The sequence below is a fragment of the Symsagittifera roscoffensis genome, chromosome 3 (genome assembly GCF_963678635.1).
Source record: "Symsagittifera roscoffensis chromosome 3, txSymRosc1.1, whole genome shotgun sequence".
NCBI classification, from domain to species: Eukaryota; Metazoa; Xenacoelomorpha; order Acoela; family Convolutidae; genus Symsagittifera; species Symsagittifera roscoffensis.
Genome location: NC_087064.1, coordinates 16,603,794 through 16,626,794, shown reverse-complemented (window position 1 = coordinate 16,626,794; position 23,001 = coordinate 16,603,794). Strand labels below are relative to the sequence as shown.

Below are 23,001 nucleotides of genomic sequence, written 5' to 3'. Positions count from 1 at the left end.
GGTTGAGTTCAAGTGAAAACTTAAGAGGACAAAACTTGCTAGAATTTAAGCAGAATTAATAGGGTGCAATTTGTTTTGCGAAATTCGGGCCCAAAAATTTACCCAACAAATGGGTCATTTTGGCTTTTCTTGGTTAATCAAAAATTACGCCAAAAATATCCAGTCGATCACAGCCATTACTATATCAAAGTGATCTCCTTAGGTAGCCCAACAAACTTTAAGAAGGGTATACTCTCCAAAAAAAATTGCAAACCGTTTAAAAATTGTTTTTAAATAAATAGTTGGTATTTTATATAGTAAAAACGACCTTTTTTGTCTATCAAACAAAAATAAATTAATTTATACAACATTTTGGAGATTATACCCTTTTTAAAGTTTGTTGGGCTACGTAAGAGGCTCCCTTTGATATAATTATGTCTGTGATCGACTGGGTATTTTTAGCGTAATTTCTGGTTAACTAAGAAAAGCCAAAATGACCCATTTTTGGGGTAAAATTTTGGGCCCGAATTTCGCAAAACAAATTACACCATATTAATTTTGCTAAAATTTTATGCAAGTTTTGTATTCATAAGTTTTCACCTAAACTCAACCCAATTTGAGAAAAACGGGTTTTAAATTTCAAGTTTAAAGCGTTTTGTCCGGTTAATTTAAATCAGCACTGTATACCTGAAAAGATAAAGTTCTGCTTCTAACATTTATTTCGATCTTTTGTAAATCACATTGCTCTCGTGCTTAAATCTCAGTTTCATTATTTTTTCCTACTTTCGAATGAAGTGCCACAATATTTATGATCGGGATGGTTAACTCAAATAGCAATTTTTTAACTAACAATTTTTTATGGAATTTATTCTATCATCTGAAAAATATTGTTGTCCTAAGCATTTAAGAAATACTTTACCTGTGATCATTTTTTGTAAAGTTATGGGTGCGGTAAAATGAATTTGTCAAATTGCTCAGCAATTTTTTAATAGTTTCTTGGAAATCAATCCTATCAAGTTAGAATTCACATTGAAAAACTTCAATTTTGCAAACAAACATTTTTTTTCTCATTTTTCCGTTGAATAGTTTGATAGCAATTATGAAGTGCTTTTTTTAAATCTGTTTTTGTACAAAATTTTAGTTATTAATCCTGCAAATTGTTCCGGAACAAATTTTTGAATTGCCAAAATCTTGTTTTCACTTTGACAATTAATGATTACAGACTTAAAGTTTGTGATGTATTGATCGACCCTTTTTCCTGTACAACAACCGAGTAAGGATGTAAGAAGCTAGAATTATACAGCAGAGCTTATGTAAATTAAGATGATTTATTACAAGAATACCGAAAACCAGAAAAAAATCTTGCAGTGTCAATTTAAAAAAAAAAAAACAGGTTTTATGAGAAGTCAAAAGAATTAATGATGTAAAATTTCAGTCATTAAATCTTAAAAAAATAAGTGCTGCAATTATTTCTGGCATCAACCAAAACAAGCAAACTACTCCCTACTTTGACGACTTCCTACATTGACGACTTAATTTCTCGCAAATAAAAAATTACCACCACAATTAACATTATCATCTTATATTTCGTCCTAAATTATTATCTCAAACAAACCCAAAATTGAAAAGATTAGAAATTTTAGAATCAGATTTGATACAAAAATGCTTCATTTTGTGCTATCTAAAACAATTTTTTTTTCGTTTGTGACGCTTGTAATTTGGCTCTCTTGAGAGCCCAAGTTAATGATCAAGAAGAAAAATAAACTAATGAAAACTTTTTGTTTTAAATAAGATTATGGATCTCCTCTACGATTTTTGCAACCAAGTTGAGTTCGATGAGTTGCACGAAATCAGATTACTAATTTGAACTGCGATCTATCATTTCATGACCGATGAGAATTTTTTTGCCAGTTCGATTCAACAGTCTGGACAAATATTTACTAACATGCTGCCATGGTCGATTAGATTATAAAAATGTGGTTCAATTTGAGAACTGATTTGGCCTGATACACTAAAAAGAATCAAACTAACTTTGCAAGTAGTAAATTGGGACTTTTTCACCCAAATTGTAATAAATTGGGCTTTTCAAAAATCGCGAAAAAACTTGGGTCGAAAGTTTTCTCTAATCGGATATTAATTATTATTACTGCTATGTGAAGCAAATAATTTTTTCTCGGTTAACAAGCATTTTGATCAAATATCGAAGAATATGTTATTATATTGCCTTTGCTGCATCTGCTCTTCTCAAAGTGTCCCGAAAGTAGAACCGTCAAGTTGAAAATGGGTCACCAAAAAGCAATTTTTGCTACTTATGTTTAAAAAAATTGCATCGTACTGTCGCACTACGCTCCGCTTGAGTGTACAAGTCAAATGGTGTTTTTTACCAGTATTGATGACGCTTAATACAATCTTTTGTAGTTTTTTTTCTGAATTTTTTTTGCTTGATAATTTTTTTCAAAGACAAGTCAACTGCTGTCAATTATGCACAATTCGTTAATTTTCTACGTGCTTGTATAGTTCTCCTCACTAACGTTTCACGTGCCCGTATAGTTTTAATTTCAATTCTGTTTTTCATTTTCTTTGTATCGTGAATTTAATTTATTTTCATATTGCTCTCTTAAATCCTCGTAAACTTCGCTTATCTCTGTTTGAAAACAGAAGCAAAATTGAAAAATATCTCAATATGTTTTATTTTTTAGGAAAACCTACAGCGCTTTTAAAGCGTAGAGGAAAATTTTCTTCTCCGCTACATTTGAAATAATCTCTCTGTTAACTATTTTGCGTTTTGTGATGTGTTTATAAATTAATGTCTCAACTTCAAGAATTCGATGTTTACGCAGGCTGAATTTTTTAAAACAAAATACTGACACACCCTGAAATGCTTTTTCATTAGCCTCAATTAAAAGATTAGGTTTGTGTGATGTTTGAGCAAAAGTTCAAATAGATTGAATGAAGTTCGAGTCATCGGCAAAAATAAACATCTGCATCGTCAACCAAAACTTTAGTCTTGCTTTCATCATTCATCATTTTCTAGGCAATCAATCCGTCCTTCAATTGAGCAATGGTGTGCTTCTGAGAGTGATATTGGCTAGCGTTGACTTCAAAGACTTAGTAGTTCTGAGCAGCAGCAACTGATTTCACCAATGATGCTTTTGCAAGTCCCTAAAAGTATATTTAATTCTGAAATCACTATTTGTTGTAAGTATGGCGCATCAATCAATTCGCCAAGCGATTCTTTTTCGAGCACAGAAGTTGAACCATTCAAAATAATTTGTGGTCTGGAGCATTGAAATACTTTTTACCTGTGATCCTTTTTCGTTAAGTTATTGCGGTGTAGAACAATGCTAATTTAGCCAATTTGGTAAAATTAACGAGCGACCCATTGGTTTATTACAACACGCGTAAGCAGCGGATTAAACCTTCCAAAATTCAAATTGAAATCAAGCAAGTCACTTGGTCGGGTTATCATGAAACGAGACGCTAAAAATACACTCTCACAAAATGGAAAAAAAATTAGAGTGCAGTTGGAACAATCAGGGCTTTGCCTTGATATACGAGAAGTCTTGTTTGAGTTTTATTCTGGCTTTCATGAAAAAAAAAACAGATGGAAAATAACCTAAAAATGATAGTAATTTTGCCCGTCACTTTAAAATTTAACCTAAATTTCTGGTAATGGACTTAAATTTTTCAGGTATTTTTTCATTGTATGTTCGTCAACGAAAAACAAAGTATAATTTGTTTATTTCAAAAAAGTGAAAAAGTTTGGTACCTTTTGTGCTTTAAGCACAGCGACAGCTTTTGTTAAATCACATTTTGTTAGATTAAATGTGCAGCTTGTCTGGCCGTAGTGACAGTATAACTAAAACGTATTGACAGAAACAAAGAGGACCAGATTCATGAAAATGGTCTGTAACTTCATAGTTTGGTCTTGACTTGTTTTTATTTTTGTGAGGTAACATTTTATTTTCACTGAAACTTGTTACGATTTTAATCGTTATACAAGAAAATCATTTATATGTCTTTTCTTACTTTTCTCTGACCATCTAAAACTAAAAACAATATTTGTTCTAGTTCTGTTTTTCCGGTTTATTTTCATTGGTAAAAATTATTTTTTTTTTGACCTGGGTTCATTTTTCAAAAATTAATATCAATTTATGAGTCATTTTTTAAACTTCCGCCTAATTATTTGATTGAGAAAGCATACGTTTTTTGAGCGACCAGAAAGCCCTGTCTTAAAATCTTTACTAGGCAAGCCAAATAACTTAAGCAAAAAAACTGCAAAGTGCCAGAATCCTCAAACTTCTGTTATATTACGAGTTTTCGGTGAAAAAACCCAAGAGTTTTCACAACATGCCATAGCCTCACGAAACGTAACATTGCAAAGTGATTAACTTTGACTCTACTTACGAAATTTTGAAATCAATTAGTTAACCTCAAATCATTTTGAATTAGATGTTGATCCGGATTATTTTGCCGGCCAACAATGCGCGTTAAAAGAAACTAGAATGTTTTGCGCGAATCGTTTACTCAAAAATTGACCCCATTGGAGCTTTTCAAACCAAAACAACCTGATAGGAAAAACTCCACAAAAGTTGTTCTTTTATTTGAGATTAAAGCATCGATATCGTTCTAAATTTATTAAACTGTGCAAAGAACTTTGTTAGTTATAACGTCTAAAATTGTCCGGAAAAATAAACGAGCCCGAACATTGCGTCACTTTTTTCAAAAATGGGAACAAGATTGTGGTAAAAGGCAGTCTTTACGTAATCTTATAATTTACATTACCTGCAAGGAGAGCGTTGAGCTTATTTTTTTTCGCACTACAAGTTTTACTGGTTAAAAGCCAACTAGATAACTCAAGACTAATTTGAGAAGGTTTTTGATACGACCACTCGCGAATTGAAGGGAAAAAACTATGAGCGGGGGTATTTTCTTAACTTTTTTTGACGCAGTGTGTGTATTCAAAAGAAAAGGTTGCCTCAAAGTTTTTCAGGTACCTCGTCAATTGTAGTATCATATTAACATGATTCGTCTGAAAATTTGTCGCTCTGCCGAAAAAATATGGTGTTTTTTTCCGTGTTTCGAACTAAAATTCATCGACGACCTCTAACCAAATTCATTGCATTTTTATTTCCAGCGCACATTATGTTAGTCATTACTACATGTCAATTTTCATTTTTTCCAAGTTTGGTGCATTTAACTATACAAAAATACTAATAATTAAAAGTTAGAAAAAAAACTCACACATTTTTGGGAATTTTTTTTAAAATTCCAAATAATTATTTTTATTTTGAATTATCTAACTTAGGAAATGGTGGTCGGAACATTCTGTTGTACTCGCGCAGCAACCATTTGTTCTTAGTTCAAATTTTACTTCTTTTACAATTCTTGATAAGTGTTTATTCAACAGAAGATGCTATCCAGTTCAAAGTTGCCTCAGTGCCCAATATGCAGACAGGTGATGGACGACCCACGTCAACTTCCATGTGGACATTCTTATTGTGGTCCCCCCAAAAAATGCTTGCTTATCTTGAACTCGAACGATCGACTGTTGTGCGCAATGTGCAAAATTGAACACAAAATGGTCATACATAGTTTGAAACCAATGTATGGAATTCGGGAGGTGCTAAAGGAATTAAAGCAAACCGCCGAAGCAGTGACTTCGAAGAAGACATCATCAGATGGTTTCTACTGCTTGGACCACCCCAAATTTCCGATTACCTTATGGTGCAAGACATGCCAAGAAACAATGTGTGGCAACTGCGTGGATTGTGACAAGCATCTGGACCACCAGTTTGTGTCGTTCAACCAAAATCTGAAGAAAATACTCCAGGAACAGGTTGCAAAACGCACATATGAAAGAGAAAATCACATGCGAGCGGTTGAATCGGAAATTATGAAAATGAAGCTCAGGATAAAACATTACGACCAGGACCTGAAAAATCTCGAAGAACTGGAGTGTGATAAGAAACTGAATAACAAGAAATGGAACGAGCTACAAAACTTTTTAAGTGAAAAACAAAGCAAAAAAGCCAAAAACATGCCAGAAAATGAACTGATAGAATGGTTTTTCCGAGGAAACTTCAAGACAAATAAAATGATTGAACAAAGAGTTTTCGCTGACGCGTCCACTTCAACAGAAAACACCTCTGGCTTATCTTTTCAGGCAAAAACCGACGTGACCTCTTCTCCAACAATGCGACAATTTGATCCAGAGCATATTGTCTGGAAAAGAACGAGTTTGATGTATGATGATCATTTTTTGAACTCATCGGCCATTAAAATCAATCCAGTCGTCGTGTGTTTTCCTTACGCTCCATATCAATCTGAACCTATGCGTTCCAGTGCAATTGTCACTGGATTTTGCATGTTTTGTATCTCAATCAGCAGAAACTTGAACAAGCTGCACGTCGAAATTGTTTTTTGGGGGTCAAACAAAGAAACAAACTTCACAGTGGAATTTGCGAAGCCGCACAATGAATCGTATTGGATTTGGCGCAACAAAGAACTGAAGGACTACACGCACAAAAGAACGACAGAAGTGAGTTGGCATGAACTCAAAGTCCTGGATTCGGAGGGGAGGTCTATAATTCGCGCTTCCATTAGTTTTCATGATCTCAAAAGCGGTTAACTTGAACAACTTCGAAGGAGCTGACAATAAACATCAGACCGAATACTTTTTCACCCAATCTCAGCGGTCCAAAAAAGATTGGTACAAATATAGTAAATCTAATATAATTTGTGTCGTATCTGTAAACTGTATGATATTGTAATTTGTTTGAAATATTGTAAATTGCAACCATTACCTAACGAACTGAATAAAATGAATTCTAACTATGAAAAAGTCAAACTAAATTGCCTGCGAGAGAGTCAAAAAATGGTACTATGAATGATTAAAAAAATTTCCTACTAGGTTTTCTTAGTAACAATATCTAAAATGAGCTCACATTATAAGGAAAACTAGATTAAAAGAAATGCTGAACTGCCTCATTAAAGCATGAATTAGTTTTTTAAAATATCGAAATTTTGGCTTTATTTTGAACGCTTCGAGTTTCTCGTCTTTTGTTTCGTTTTCATTGAAACTGTGTGAGAACTTTTTTTACTTTAGTTATAAAAAATTAGAAACTCCGAGACAAGAGAAGTTAAGCTCTTCTATAGATTATGGCATTTTGGCGAATTACATGAAATCACGGCACTGCGACATTGAAGAAAAAAAAATGTTTTTTTTTTTGACAATTTTATGTACCTACGCTTTCGATGCCAATTTTGTGGCCTTAAAATTTTTGGTCATTCTTAGAACTTTTAGACGTTTAAACTTTCTTAAACAAAAAGTTACTTTTTCGGTCTCTTCTCGCAAACCCTGCTCATTGTCTTTTTATACTTTCTCCAACAAGTTATGGACCCATTGCAAAGATACGAACTTTCAAAAATCTAATATTTCCAAAACAGAGTAAACATCTTATAACTGAGTGCAAAAGAATTAGCAATTTGGTCCATCGATAGCAACATTACATGACTAAACTTCTCTCGCACCTAAGTGGGTCTCTATTTGGGGCACACATTTGCCGCTTTTTGCCTCAAAAAGGTCCTCTATGAGACTCTGGTAGATGCGCATGCAGATCAAAATGAGCCATCTCCCCGAATTGTTACGATAAAGTTCCGATACGCAGGTCAATTATTACATAAAGTGCCTGCATTTTAAAACCATTTAGAGGACCTTAAGAAATCTTAAGAAAATTGACCTCTCGCAAAATTTATTCCCCACTAATCACTACTTTACTGTTTATTAATTGTTAAAACAAAAAATTTTTTCAAATTGTTTAAAAAAAATTTAAGCAAATTGTAAAAGACGCAAAAAAATCAGAACGGATGATTTTGTGCCATTTTTTATTGCCTCATAATGGTTTTTGAGCCGCCTCATAAAATGAACTGCTGCAGACTTTCTAGACTTCAAATAAAACTTTGGGGGAGCGGTGATGAAGTAGTTACGTCTCTCACTCAAAAGATCAGATGTACGAGGTCCACCATGATCCGTGCTCATTGCTTGAGGGTGAAGCAACGTTAACCAGCGCAGACAAATAGCCAAAAAAATCCATGTAATTCTTAAGCAAAGGCACAGCAGCGATTCTCCGTGATGAGCGGTTGGGCTCCTTTGTTGCTCCTTTCCCTTGTTTCAAAAATTAGGTAATCAAAATCTGAAGAACACCATGATTCATTAAAACGCTACAATGTTTCAATTAGTGGCAATGTGTGTGGATATGAGCAATTTTATCATCAAGTTTTTCAGTTTGCTCCTTGAAGAAACGCCGAAAGCAAAATTTTGGGGTTCGTAAATAAACTTGCACCAACTGTACAATGCCCTGACCAAAAATGGATGTCGTAAAGTAGTACCAAAGGGGAACCCTTAGGGGGTGAAGGGGTCGAACCCCGGAGGGAAGGCGTCCGCCTCCAAAGCCCCTCCCCGCCCCAATCCGCCCGTGATTTTATACCCAAAAAATCTATTAGGAGGAAGGGATTGTAAGGTTGATCAAAATATTTCGACAAGACATTGATTTTTTGCGAGCGTCAAAACATTGACAGAATAACGGTTTGTCAGAAATAATTGAGTGTAGTTAAATTGAATAAAAAGAAATTCCTATTGACTATCAATGCAGTCAAACCTCTGATAGAGCTCTGTTCAATTACCATTACCGCTATTTGGCAAATTGACAAGTTTTGTTTGGTATAAAACAATCTAGTATAACCATACAAAGCATATATAAGTTTTAGTAAGTTTATTTGATAGACTCATTTGTTTGGGAGCAATTTTTCATGATCAATATCAATTATAATACTTCAATTCATTTTACATTCAAATTATTGTAATTAATAGTGTTTTTTTCATGACTATTTCAGTTTTAACATTTATAGTACCAAATAAGCTAATAAAACCTAGTCTTGTTCTGAGATAGTTCGGTCCCGGAGGAAGAAACATAAAATTTTCATTGGTAAACAGCGTCTGGGATCAAATTTTAACATCACCGGTTGAACTCGTTGCATATAGTTTGCGATGAAGAAAACTTTTAGAAGACTTTTTTTCAAATTCATGATATTTCTCAAATAGGTAGTTTGTTTTTAAAAAATGTTTGCTTATGATACAGCGAAGCGCAGAATTTGTTTCAACCGAGCAAAATGAAGTCCTGGAACTGATTTCAACTTATTATAAACCAATTTCTCGACTCAATTGAAGCTTTCTATATGAAACACTCCTGGATTGAGCGAGATTGAAATGCAGAGTATTTTGTCGTTTTTTTTTGTTGAAAACACTCCTTGATGGCAGCGATTGCAATTTTAGTCAGTCACGTTTTGAGTACTTTGAAAATATTTGATTTCAGTTTACAACATTCGAAAAGATTTCGAGAATGATGAAAACTTTTGATGCGGGTTGCGATGTTCAAAGCACATTAACTTTATATCTAACTAACCGGTTCACGAAAGACCATTTGGGTTTTCTATACGCAAATTAAATAGGATGTGATGTTTTTGCAAACAGCTTTAAACTCAGATTTGTATGTAACTCGTTGCCGAATCTAACAAGGTTTGAGTCACAATATGTATCACAGAATGAGCTTCTTCAGCGGATACCAGTTCAATCAGGTACTTCAAAAAGATTACATTGATTATCAGTTTTTCTGACTTGCAGGTTCACTTAAGTGAGTAGATCTGACTGGTTAAAAGAGTTTTCACTGAAAATCCACGCTGGAAAAAGAGAGTTTTTCTAATAAGTCTATGCCTTGAGCTGTTTCGACACCAGGGATACTAAAACTTGTGACCCAGATAAACTCAACAGTTATTAGCATTTGAGGCTACCTTGGTCTGTAAAAATGATTATTGTTGCAAGAGATACTTAATCAGCTTCAAAATACTTTTGAAAAATTTTGTTCCCTCGAGAGTTGGTTAATGAAATAGCTGCTGCTTTGATATAAACAAAAGCGACTCGTCAAAACATCAATAGGTTCAATCAAGTTGAAACTTTTTTCTTGCTCATTTTCCAGACTCATGTCAAACAGCTTTTGTTACTCGCCATTTTTTCTATTAAGCCTGATCAAGTTTAAAACCTGGTCCTTCATTTTACCCTTCGAGCGTACCTGAAAAAATCAAAACCCTGTAAGCCAAGAAGGTTCGTCGAACCTTGCCATTCTGGACTTGAGCAGTATTGAGTTCAAGGTTCTTTTCTCTATAGCTGGTTCTACGTTATGGAACGCTCTTTTCCTCACCCTGAAAGAAACCAAAAAGCTCATCCACTTCCAGAAAGACGAAATCTCATTTGTTCATCGAAGAAAACTCGTTAGGCAGCACTTTTGACTCTTTTAAGAAATAAGGTGCTGAAACTTTGCCATGATTATGATAATCATTATCTTACTATCGGAAAAACTTTTCGACTCCTCATTAGTCCTTTTTATGACAAGTCAACTTTGTGGGGGTTTTTCTGGTCGACTATTGATCTAGAAATGTCGTATCAATTTGCTCTTCAGTAGCTAAATAACTTTCTCAAGCAATATTAGAAATGAGTTTAATATCTTAGAAAAACTTTGTAAGATCAGAGCTAAATAGCTTTTCTCAATAAAAAAGATATTGCAAAAAATCTGCAAAAGATTGCGAGATGATGAAATAAACTACGTCGAAAGATATCTACGTACTTTATAAATATATCTGGAGAATGTTTGTTTGTGTGTTGACTTTGTGCGTAGTGCGTATGTGTGGTTTGTGTTTTTTTGTGTGTAGTGAGTATGTGTGTGTGTGTGTGTGTGTGTGTGTGTGTGTGTGTGTGTGTGTGTGTGCATTCCTTAGCTACTCTTCTCCTCCGAGACAGTTGAACAAACGGATTGTTCTTTTTTGCAATGTCACAATAACGTATTGCATGCAGGACAGCCACACCGAGCGCCCATAGATTGTAATCGATTATAATGGATTCCCGAGAAAAAATAATCTATTATAATCCATGAAAGATGAAAAATTCAGACAACAAAATTGATTATATTGCCATTATAATCAAATATTTTTGAAAAAATCCATTATAATTCATTATAATCAATTATAATCTATTATTTTTGGCATGGAAATTGATTGTTTTTGCCAAGATAATCCATTATAATCTATTATTTTTGAAATAAAAGTATATTTTAATCCATTATAATTGATTATAATCCATTTCATTTTTAAAACTAGATTCGATCAATTTTGCAGAAGTTTTTGAAAATTTCGCCAGATATTTGCAAAATGTGTGCCACCATGTCTCTTAATAAATTCCAGGTCTCAACGCCACCCCCTCAAATTTTGTACCCCCTGCTCAACTAAAGAGGAGGGCGTAATTAGGGGGGGGGGGACGAGGGGATGGGTAAATTGGGGGAATGGGAGCTAAAATGATGTGAGGAGGGGGCTAAAATGGGGTGGGGGTAAAAATGGGGGCGATCAATCATTGAACCCCTCCTCTAAAGTCTACCGATAAATGATTCCCCAATGTTCAATCATAAGGGGGCGGATGGCGCTTGTGGTAACCTGGCAGGGAGGGGGAGAGGTGTTAAACGGGGGGGGGATGAAGGAGGGGGATTAAAAGTTGAGATGAATTGAAAAAGTAGAGACATAAAATTATAAAAACTTTAACGTGAAATGTAACGTTTTTGAAAAGTAATGCTTAGCAATTGCACTAAACAGGAATGAGATAGCTTTGAGAAGTTTCATAATTAACCTCTCGGAAAAATCCTGTATAATCGATTGTAATGAATTATATGGGCTTTAAAAATATGAGGATTATAATCCATTTTTAATGGATAATAATCAATTATTTTGTAATTTTATAGATAGAGACATATAATTGATTATAATCCATGGGCGCTCGGTGCGGGTTTGATTAGTGATTTTTTATATATTGAAAGTGTTTGACTACCATTTTTTCAAAAAAACAAGAAATTGTTTTTTCTTCCTCTCAAAACTTTTGAGTTTCGTTTGCAACCGAACACAAGGGAAATTGACCCTGGTTTTTGAAATAAAGAGTCATCAAAAAATTGATAGTAATGCATGTACAATTATTACTCATGCATTGTTCAAGGCAAACAAAAATATGCAATACAAAGAAATAGAATTTTGAAAGTAGCTAACTGAAAAATAATCCATCATTTGTGCATCCAGGATAACGTTATGCACACAAAAGGAAATAAATTTTTGGATGATAAAAGTTTTAGTTGAGATGAACGTTTATTTTTGTATAACTTTTTTAGTGCATGGAAAAAAACGTTTTTTTTAATGCAATTTCTAAACTATTTCATTATATTTTTTGTCGCATTCAAAAAATGGTAAAAGTTTAAATTCTATACACCGACATTTAGGACGAAAAAACAAAAAAACATATTTTTTTTTCCAATTCGATGGCATCATTTTAGCAAAAATTAATAAAAATTTGTATAACTAGCATACTTGCGTAGACGACTTAATTCAAGGAAGTGTATGACAAACAATTCTGTTCAATAGAGGTCAACCTACCTGCACCGCAGTTCCATGGATAATAGTCGATTATAATGGAAAATTGGTGTTTAAAATATTGTTGTTATAATCCATTATTGTTGCAATTTTTGACCACGAAATCGATTATATTGTCATTATAATCGATTATTTTTATAAGAAATCAATCCATTAAAATCCACTAAAATGGATTGTACTTTTTATATTTTTTTTGGAAAAACCTTTCTGCAACATTTCTGCGTTACTCACAGCCTACTCGCAATCTAAACTTACTCAAAATACCCCCCCCCTCTCACTTTTCTTCCTCCCATCCGCATTTGTTCAAGCCCCCTCCCCCAACTTCTTATGTGTACTGAAGTTTGCCCCCAAACCCAACCCCCAACCCCCCTTGTTACAACTTGCCCCTCCCCCCGTTTACTCAGCATTGAACGGGCATGGGGGAGGGGGCTACTCAACGTGAACAACACGTCACCTTTTTACCCCCATTCTCCATTTTAACCCCTCCCCCCTCATCCAAGTTTTTTTTCACCCTCACCCCATTTTTTTTACCCCACCCACGTTCAGTAAACAGCGGGGGGGTGTTAAACTAAGATAGGGACTGGGTGGGGAGAGGGGGCGGATAAAGTGACGAGGGGTAAACTTAAGGGGGGGAAGGGTACACTGGGTGAGGGGTTTGTTAAAAGAAGCGATGGAGTTTACGAATTAAAGAAAAAGTAGAGAAAACCTAAATAAATGTAAAAAGTGAAAGTTTATGAAACGTAATACATAGCAACTGCACGAAACAGGAAATGATATAATTTTGAAAAAAATTGCAAAATTCATAACTTTTTCTCAAAAACTACATTATAATCGAGTATAACCTATTATAAAAAATGTAATGATTTTAAAAAAATTATGATCATAATCCATTTTCAGTCGATTATAATCGATTATAATCGATAATAATGGATTATATTGATATGAACAAAAACTAAGATTATATTCCCTTTTTGATAGATTATAATCGATTATTTTTGTATTTTTATAGATACAGACTTTACTTTATAATGACATTACAACCAATAATTATCCGTGGAATTGCATTGCGGGCATGATCTAATTCTTTTTCTTTTTGCCATCAAAGTTACAAGCAAACATCAAAAAACAGAAAAATGAGTCTCGTGACATCTATTTTTTTGCAGTTCCTTTCAGTTAATTGACGTGCCTTTAATGACTAACTTCAATCACTTTCTTTTTGAAATGAGACCCTTCATAATTAATGCTAAATTATAAAAAGTTCTGAAGAACTGACACTGAAAAAATTTATAAAATTTCTAATGATTATCACTGCATCAAGATCATGTCAACTTTGAGCTATCATTGAGAGTAATCATTTGCCAATTTCTCACTTATCAAACAACATATGAAATGTTTTGTCTGTTTCCCATATCCCACGCCAGATTTGTAATAACGAATCATAGCCCTGACACTGTTATTTTTTTTATCATGGGGGTTCATTTTACTGAAAGCAATAATTGTGAAATAACCCCGACTGCCTGAGATTTGATTCAAAATATCTGGATCTAATAAAAAAAAACAGACCATGATTATAAATCAACTGAAGCAAAAATTGTGCATTTCAGTGTCCTTGAACTGCCGGCAGGGCTTAAAAAATCGTACATTTCAGTGTCTTGAAACTGCCGGCAGGGCGTTGACAAATATTATATGACAGAAAAGACTGATTGGCCGATTGATTGTGGAGATAAACTGCAAGAAACGGGCAAACACGTGGTGGTCTCCAGGGGCGGATCTAGGATTTTCTAGAGGGGGGGGGGGGGGGTGTTGCTGTTGCGGATTTCCAAAAAAAAAATCGAATTTTGTCTATTTTTTTGTAGGTCGAGCAAATTGATTTTCGGAGCTCTCACAAAGCACTAAAAAACCATGTTGTGAACAAAATTTCAGCGCCGCAGGCAACATTTTGAAAAAAAAGGCCAAAAAGGCGTTTTTAGGCACTTTTTGGAAATTTTTAACCAAAAAATTACGTTTTTTGGCGCGCTCTCCCCCTTTAAATTTAGTATATATTGGCGCCGAAGGCTCCTTTAGAAAAAGGGATTGTCAGCCAAAATGGATATCTCAAAATAGTTCAAAGGGGGGACCCTTTGTGTCGTCAGGGGGTCGAATACCTGAGAAGAGAGGCGTCTGCCCCCCGCTCCCATCCCCTAAATCCGGCCGCTCCTGGTTGTCATCGACTTGAACGTTTCTTTTGTAGCAGTTCCTTTTTTTTAATCGGCAAAAAAAACCAGAGACGTTATCCTAATTTTTGTTGCGGATTCCGCAACGAGCAAATATAGGTAGTTGTTCCGGGTTCTGCAAATGTATGTGAATTCCGCAAAAGTAAGTGGATTCCACAAATTTATGCGGATTCTGCTTGCAATTTGCAGATTCTACTTACAGTTGCGGATTCCGCGACAGCTTAATTTTACTAAAAATATTTTATTATTTGTTCTTGGATTCCGCAAACTTGTTCAGGATTCCACACATTTTGTTGCGGATGCCTCAAAAGTGCCTGTTTTTGGTGCAATTTTGAGCAGTACAGTGTTTTAGCTATTTATCCGTGGAATTGAAAACAGCATAGAAGATCAAAGAAAAATGGAAATTTTGCGGATTCCGTGACAAATCTGATTTTTGTATGTTGCGGAATCCGCTTGAGACTTGCGGATTCCGCTTACAATTTGCGGATTCTATATACAGTTGCGGATTCCGCGACAGCTTAATTTTACTAAAAATATTTTATCATTTGTTCTTGGATTCCGCAAACTTGTTCAGGATTCTACACATTTTGTTGCGGATGCCTCAAAAGTGCCTGTTTTTTGTGCAATTTTGAGCAGTACAGTGTTTTAGTTTTTTATCCGTGGAATCGAAAACAGCATAGAAGATCAAAGAAAAATGGAAATTTTGCGGATTCCGTGACAAATCTGATTTTTGCCTGTTGCGGAATCCACTTACAATTAACAAAATGCACAGTTTGGCCTCGTAATGACTGCAACACGAGTCTGTAATAAGAAAATCCTGTTAGATTGTGCTTTCTTTTAGTCGGAACCAAAACGTTTTGGGTTTACCGCTGCACAAGTGATAAAAACGTAGCGGTCATTAAATGATTCTGTGGTTTTCATCACTGAATCATAGATAACTTACTGCAAGAAAAAACATCTATGGTCCTTAATAACTCAGAACAAGAAAAAACATTTTTGAAGGTATAATGACTCAGACAGGGTTGTTTTTAGTGAGACCGCAAATTTAATAATTCGCAACAGGAAGCTGAAATTACGCCCATGATTTTGCCCAGTGAGTAGTGAAAAGATTTATATTTTTGTAATAATTACTAGAACGCAGACTTCATCTGGAAATTTTGCGATGTTTTTCCAGTGAAATAGTTTATTCAATATGGTTTCCGTTCTTCTGAAATGTGAAACAGCTTCGAAAGCTAAGTGCAATTGTGTTTTGTACACTTTTTGTATAATTCAAGATCAAGCTTAAGTTTTTAAGTTTATATTTCTATGTAAGGTTCAACTGAGTGAAATATCAGAGCTTTAGATATAAAGGAAAAAAGATGCAAAATTTGAAACTAAAAAACACTCAATATATAATTCCTTTGAACTGCATCTGTCATTTAGAGCTCCACTAGGTGCTCGACTCATTCTGTTTCGTTTTTGTTATGCTCAGGCAGCACTGCGTCACCAATTCAACGAGAAGCAAGTTTTTATACCATGCTCTTAGCTGATTCGAACCGTGCAAAATTACGCATAACAAGGCTATATATCTAGTTATTTGTATACAAAATTGGGAAAAACGATACAGTTTTACCATTCTTTCAGTTAACGATACAGTTTTACCATTCTGTCAGTTGACAGTTATACATTCTTTTATTTAACGATACAGTTTTACCATTATTTGCAACTTAACAGCTCATTTGGCTTTTTTAATCCAGTTTGGTTATTAAAATTATTTTTGATTTCTCTGAGTTTCTAGCTATTCTTACAAAATTTAAGGTCCGATAGCATCCAATTGTGATTAGTTGTGTCGAAGAAAATGCAATCGAGTTCGAAACTGCCCGAGTGTTCCATTTGCACGGACATCATGGACGACCCACGACAACTTCCATGTGGTCATTCTTATTGTGGCCCTCCAAAAACGTGTTTGGATGCCTTAAAATCCGATAACCGACTGAAATGCGCTCTCTGTAAAGATGAATACACAATTGAGATATCGGATTTGAAACCAATGTATGGAATGAGAGAGCTTTTGAAGGAACTAAAACAAGCTGAAGAAGAGAAAATGTTGAAAAAGACAGCGGATCGGTTCTGCTGTTTTGAACATCTCAACAATCCAGTTAGCCTGTGGTGCAAAACATGCAGACAAATAATGTGTGCCAAATGCGTTGAATGTGAGAAACATTTTGATCACGAAGTTGTGTCGTTCACTAGAAATCTTCGCTCGATAATCAAGGAACAGGTCGAAAATCTTTCAGATGAATGGAAAAAAATAATGCATGACTTTGAAGAAGAAATTTTAAAGCTAAAATTTAAAGCAAAAGATCACGATCGAGACATCAAGAGGCTCGAGGAACTTGAAATTGAAAAGAAAATGAATGAATCGAGTTGGAACGAGCTGAAAGAATTTGCAAATGAAGTTGAAGGACATCAAGTCCCTAAAAAGGAATTGTTTGAGTGGTTTTTCAAAGGAAGTTTCAATAACATCCAACTATTGAAGAATGGCGCTTTCGCAGAAGCATCAACTCTAACTGAAGTTTTCGAAAACAAAAGCACTTCAACTCAAACCATTGATAATGTGCCTAAGTTGGAGTCAAAAGAAACACAAACGAATTTCCCACAAGAAACGAGAACAATTTATCTTCCGGCTCCCGAGGAACCCCCGACAATGCGAGTATTCAATCGAAGTCTTTTAACTTGGGAAAGCAGTGATTTGATGAATGATAATCATTTTTTGAACGTCAATGACATAGATATAAATCCAGTCTCGGTGATATTTCCCTTCCGTTCATTGGAGACTGAAACGTTTGATTCCAATTGGATTGTAACCAGCTATTCTTTGTTTCAATTGTCGATCAGCAGGATCTCAAGCAAATTACATGTCAAAGTTGAGTTCATAGCATCGCATGATGACCTAGAATTTACGGTAGAAATTGAAAAGAAAACCGGCTCTGACTATTGGATATGGCGCCGAGAGCCTTTGAGTGACGAAATATATGAAAGACAGACCAATCTAAACTGGTCTCAGATAGAAGTCAAAGATGACAAAATTGGTGCTGTTATCAGAGCTTCAGTTCACTTTCATCAGTGAAGCAACTTTTCAGAATTAATTTTTGTTTGAATGTGATGGAAATCAAGCCCTTCTAAAAACAACAGGAACAAGAGAACTTCCAAACTAATTATTAAACTATTATTTCAACTTCGTAGAGAGTGACAGCTGTACCTACCTGTATCTTAACTCATTCAGTATTCATTCCGTGCAAAGACCTGCAACTCATAGTCAAGGTCATTGGCGACCTACCAGTCATATGAAAACCAGCGGTTTTAAACTTCACACTTCTTTTTTCATCTGATGAAAGATTTGAGTTGAATTTCTAGTTGCGACATTATCTGGACACTTTTATGTTATCAATTTTTTTTTCGATTGATTCAGTAATGACGAATATATTCTTGATTTTAAGCTTTTCTATTCGAGAGCTCTATTTTGGTTGATTCATTTTTTTCGTTTTCTGTATCGTTTATTGGAATTGGAAGTAGGGCAAAACGGTTGTTACTACAGTGATAGAAACTTAGAGATTTCGAGACCAAAAATTACTTCAGCTCATAAATCCATTTACAGTTTTGTATAAATTAAAAGGCGGTCAATCAACCCAGGGCATCGATCTGATAGAAATCTGATAAGAGATATGATGCGTAAATGAGAGTTGCGCACATATCGATTTTTTTTAAAAATGTATAAAAATGTTAATAATTTCAATAAAAATGTTAATGTTAAAATTCTTTGATATTTCAATTGGACAGATCAACTGCTTTGCGCCAGGAACCATACCGAAGGAATTTTTTTTCTTTTTTTGACTCGATCAGATTTTTTTCATTTCATTGATCCGGTTTTCGAAGATGGTGCCAAATATTTGTGCTTGGCGTCAATTTTTATTCAATCAATTTTCAGCAATCAAAATGATAGTTTTTCAACGAAATTTTTTCTTACCTCATTGAGGATATCATCTTTCTGAGTTCAAAAATTTTATAAAGTCAACTTCCGATTACTTTAATTAAGTTTTTAGAAGTTTGAAAAGTGGCAATTGATTTTATTGATGATACCGAGAACGTATATTAAATGATTTATGCGTGGCCAATTATCTGCGCTTCAAATTGTTCCAAATTGAAGTGAAGTAATTACTCGGGTTGACCAAAAATGATCATCATTTTATCGATCAGTGACTTTTAATTTATCGAAAATGTTTGACTAGAATTTTTCCATAAAATGGAAAAAACTATTTTAGAAGTTTAAGTTCTCGAATTGATTGGATTTTTATCGTAACCAACCACAAGTAACAAAAAAATTTGTTCACTCAAAGCTAAAGTCACCAAAGCTTGGAATGTCTGCATTAACGGTGTAGGAAACGACTTGAATTGTCTCAGAGTTGTCATAAGGAAATGATACAATGCAAGATATAAAACTTTTAAACTTCGACAAAACTTTTAAAGTTGAAAACTATTTAGGATTTGAAATTTTAATTGACTAGGCACTGATCAAAGCGTGCATAAGCATGCCCTGCAATAGAAAAATAGGCGTTTAAATAGTTTTTGAAAAACTTATCGAGAGAATCGGAGAAAAAAAGTTTTGTGTTTTCAGGACTATGTTATTCACAAAAAAGTGATATATTGATGGCTGAAAATTTTGAAATATAGGATTTTTTGAAATATGTTGTCACTATCAAATAACGATAGTTGTAGAATTTCCATATATCGATTAGCATTTTTTGACAAAAGTTTTTTTTACGATGATACGCAACTTTCGCGCCAAAAAAATGGAAACGATTCATCGAAAATTTTTATGCCACCATTTTTATAAAATGTATGAAATTTTTATGAGTATTGTTGTTTTTTCAAAGACTTAGTTTATTGAATCATATGATTAGCATTTTTGGTCTATGGAGGCCTGCTCCACAGCCATTTCGAATTTGTTTTCTGAGTTGGCAAATGAAACAATTCTGTCTGGTAAAAGCTATTTGGCAAGTATAACCATTCAATGATGATAGAAATTTTGTCAAAAGCTACTTTCTTTGGATAAATCATTTGTTCGAAATATATTTTCAATCAGTTTACTGAAAAAAAGTTAACAAAAGGGCAGTGGGTGCAGGATGGGGGAGGCAGTAAATATTGTCGCTTGCCCCGCTAGTTTTTCCTTCGTGATTTCTTTTAAAAGTTTTTCGAAGAAGGTTAGTAGCGGTGCCCGTTTTCAGGCCTTTATTTCAGTTTAAGTTTGATACAACAAATTGCTTTCTAATAATTTGTGTTTCGTTTTAACCCAAATTTTCCGTCTGTAAAAGAAAAGAAGTCCAAAAGTTAACAATTTCAGTTACCAATAAGCATAACGCCGATTGTTGTTGAATTGCAATAAGTTGTTTAAATTGGAACTGGAAATAATATAGAGAGAAAATTGAAAAGAAATGTTCCTAACTAAAACATTTATTATAAGAGCTAATCTTGTCTAGACAAAAAACCAAAATTTATGATAGAAAACAAGGTCATGGAACAAAATTTTAAGTACGACTTATTGCTTGCTAGCAGACATACGCGTAGTCTGAAAAATATGAAAAACATTTAAAAATGTCGCCTTAACTCGTCTCATAAAAAGTCGTCTCAGATTTCGATAGAAAACTATTTCTGAAATTAGATGTTAAAAAAACAATGTGGTTAGTCGATTAGGTACCTTATCAATGAAATTTCCTTCTGATAAAACAATGCAGAGACTTTGATCCAGCCTAAAAAAAGATGGTCTAAAATAGATGATAAAAACTATCATAATTAAATTACTCGCTTGAAGTTCATTAGATAAAAGATTCCTGAGTTGAGCGAGCTCAAAAAGCATATCTCCAGTAAAACAAAGTAGCAGTCGGTCAAAGCTCTTATATCGGTAAAAAAAATTTAGTGAAAACGTTCCCGTATCACAAAGTTTCCGAATTTAGGTGAATGTATTTCACACACGGTCGGAAAAGCGTATTCTAAATAATCATATTCACGTAAATTGAATTTTAGATCAAGGATGAAAAAGTTTCAATTGGATTTGAGGTGTTCGAAAGAAACACTTTAATTTTTTAAAGACTTCGATCAAGTATTAGATTTACAAAAATTTCGAAAGGGATGAAAATGATTTTGACATGCCATCCCAAAATTAAAAACATTTTAAAATTTGATCGAGTTCGCACAACTAAAAGATTTACAAAGGATCACGCGGGTACTGTGTTTTTTTTGCTACTTTGGATTCCCTTTAAACGCGAGTGTAAACTCGAGACAAATTGCGTTTTGCACATGTTCTCGCTTGAAAATATCTTTTTGACATGACTCCTCAAATGTGCTACCATTTGTTTTTGAGTCCCTTTTTCTTTTGAAAATTCACCCAAATGTTAAAGGCTTGTTTTCTATTCATAAGTTTTTATCTGACTTTTCTATTCACGTTTTCTTCGAAGCAAAAACTTTAAATCTTTTGTTTGTGTTATAATTGAAAAATGTTATTTTTGCTTCGCATAGTTCGGACAAAAAAAGGAGACCATCCAATTGCACACAAAGAGGGAGTCGTAAAACATTGAGTAGGAGCAATTACAGAAATTAGTTTTGATGAAAGTGAAGTTTTCCACAGATCCATTTTAGTGTCTTCTCTTGCCTTGACGTGTGTGTGTGTGTGTGTGTGTGTGTGTGTGTGTGTGTGTGTGTGTGTGTGTGTTTTGTCTCAGTGGTGAGTAATGAGTTTCACAAAGTAAAACTGGTAGCAGAAAAACTCCCCAGTAGAGCCCTAGAGTCACCGAAAACTTTGCGGTTAAGGCGGAAGGAAACGCTTGTTTGATTTTTTGATGCGGTCATTGATGTGAGTGCTCCAATTCAGCTTTTTGGTTAGAAGCACTTCCACGCATAAATTGCGATTCTGTTGATTGATATCCTTGCAATTGAGAGGCAGATCGTGCCATTGTTGCTAAACGAGCGTGTGCTGTATACATTTGCCAGTCGCTAAGTGCGTTTCGTTTCATCAAACCCACTTTTCAGTTTCAGCCAGGTGGCATTTTTTAGTTATTTACTGCCAGTTTGGTTCAGAATATTAAGTTCAAAAACGAACAGAAGGTATAACGATAATAGCTGTGAGTAGGCTGTGGCCGCATTTTCATCTTATCGGACATCAAGTTTGAAATTTTGTTGCAAGTGTTTCAAATTCAGATAATATGGAAAAAAAATTGCTCAATCTAGCAATGTTTGAGTCATAAATACTCGTCTCGCTATTGGCAAGGAGTTTTTTTACTTTCTTTTTTTTCTATGTTTTGGGCTTTTTGCTATCTATCGATCTACTGTAAGCTTTCTTAGTGTTCTTTTCAGTAGCTTGACTACATTCTCAATCAATTTTGTGGAGGAGCTTTTTTCTCGTAGAAATAAATACATCGTAACATTAGAACTCAATTTCAAATAGGTAGGAAAACAGAACGTCAAAATCTATCTACATGTACTATAAATTTTCCGTAAGAATGTCTTTTTTGTGTTGGAAACCAAAATGATCGAGCTTTTGCATAATGGTAGATTACCATCACGTAAAAAGTTTTCAGTTTGGTTGCATAGTTGCAAAGAAAGAGGGCAAAAAGGGCTCAACATTTTACTTGATTAGGGTGAGAGTTAAATAGAGAAGCATTGGATAGCAAAATACACCGGGATGGTTACTCATTCTTAAGTCATCAATTCGAAGATTACCACGGGAGCGCAAGTATGGAAAAGACACAGTTTTTTCACGAATTAGAAACTGGGATAGAAACAATCATTTATAACCAATTACAAATGATTATAATTGTATCGAAAAATAGATGGATCACGAATTGCTTATAATCGATTAAAATGTATTATAATTAATTTTAATTGGATTTCAAAATAAAATTTTTAATCAATTATTAATAGATTGAAACCAACTTTTTCTCATTTTTAGTAGGACGATTATTAAAATCATAATATAATCTATAATCTAATTTGTATCTAGTAGCGAATTTTCACTTAAAGGGTAATATTGAGTGAAAATATTGCGGATTTTCAAAAAATTTCGAAAAAACGTTGATTTTTTTTAAGTCCACGAAATCGACTAAATTGATTTTCCGAGCTCTCCTAAAGCACTAAAAAGAGGCCGTTTTTTTGGCGCGCGCTCCCCTTCAAAGTTAGTATATATTGGCACCGAAAGCGCCTTTAGAAAAATTTTAGGGTCGGTCGGCCAAAAATAGATTTCTTAAAAAGTACCAAAAGTGTA

General features: G+C 34.2%; 3 protein-coding genes across 3 annotated transcripts in view; 2 read left to right on the top strand and 1 right to left on the bottom strand.

Moving 5' to 3' along the window:
* The window catches only part of LOC134842330 (uncharacterized), a 405,874-nt gene that overhangs the window by 168,892 nt on the left and 213,981 nt on the right, over nt 1-23,001 (bottom strand). The gene's annotated exons all lie outside the window — the stretch shown is intronic.
* Nucleotides 3,971-6,773, top strand: LOC134842455 (tripartite motif containing 13-like). Its single transcript, XM_063858800.1, has 2 exons — nt 3,971-3,996; nt 5,390-6,773. The coding sequence occupies exon 2, from the start codon at nt 5,393-5,395 to the stop codon at nt 6,608-6,610; it is 1,218 nt and encodes a 405-aa protein (XP_063714870.1). The 5' UTR covers nt 3,971-3,996; nt 5,390-5,392; the 3' UTR covers nt 6,611-6,773.
* Nucleotides 16,209-18,154, top strand: LOC134842312 (E3 ubiquitin-protein ligase TRIM34-like). The gene has a single exon (XM_063858587.1). The coding sequence runs from the start codon at nt 16,546-16,548 to the stop codon at nt 17,815-17,817; it is 1,272 nt and encodes a 423-aa protein (XP_063714657.1). The 5' UTR covers nt 16,209-16,545; the 3' UTR covers nt 17,818-18,154.

Excerpts from the sequence above, each read along its gene's own strand:
- LOC134842455 (XM_063858800.1), top strand. The coding sequence starts at position 5,393 with ATGCTATCCAGTTCAAAGTTGCCTCAGTGCCCAATATGCAGACAGGTG.
- LOC134842312 (XM_063858587.1), top strand. The coding sequence starts at position 16,546 with ATGCAATCGAGTTCGAAACTGCCCGAGTGTTCCATTTGCACGGACATC.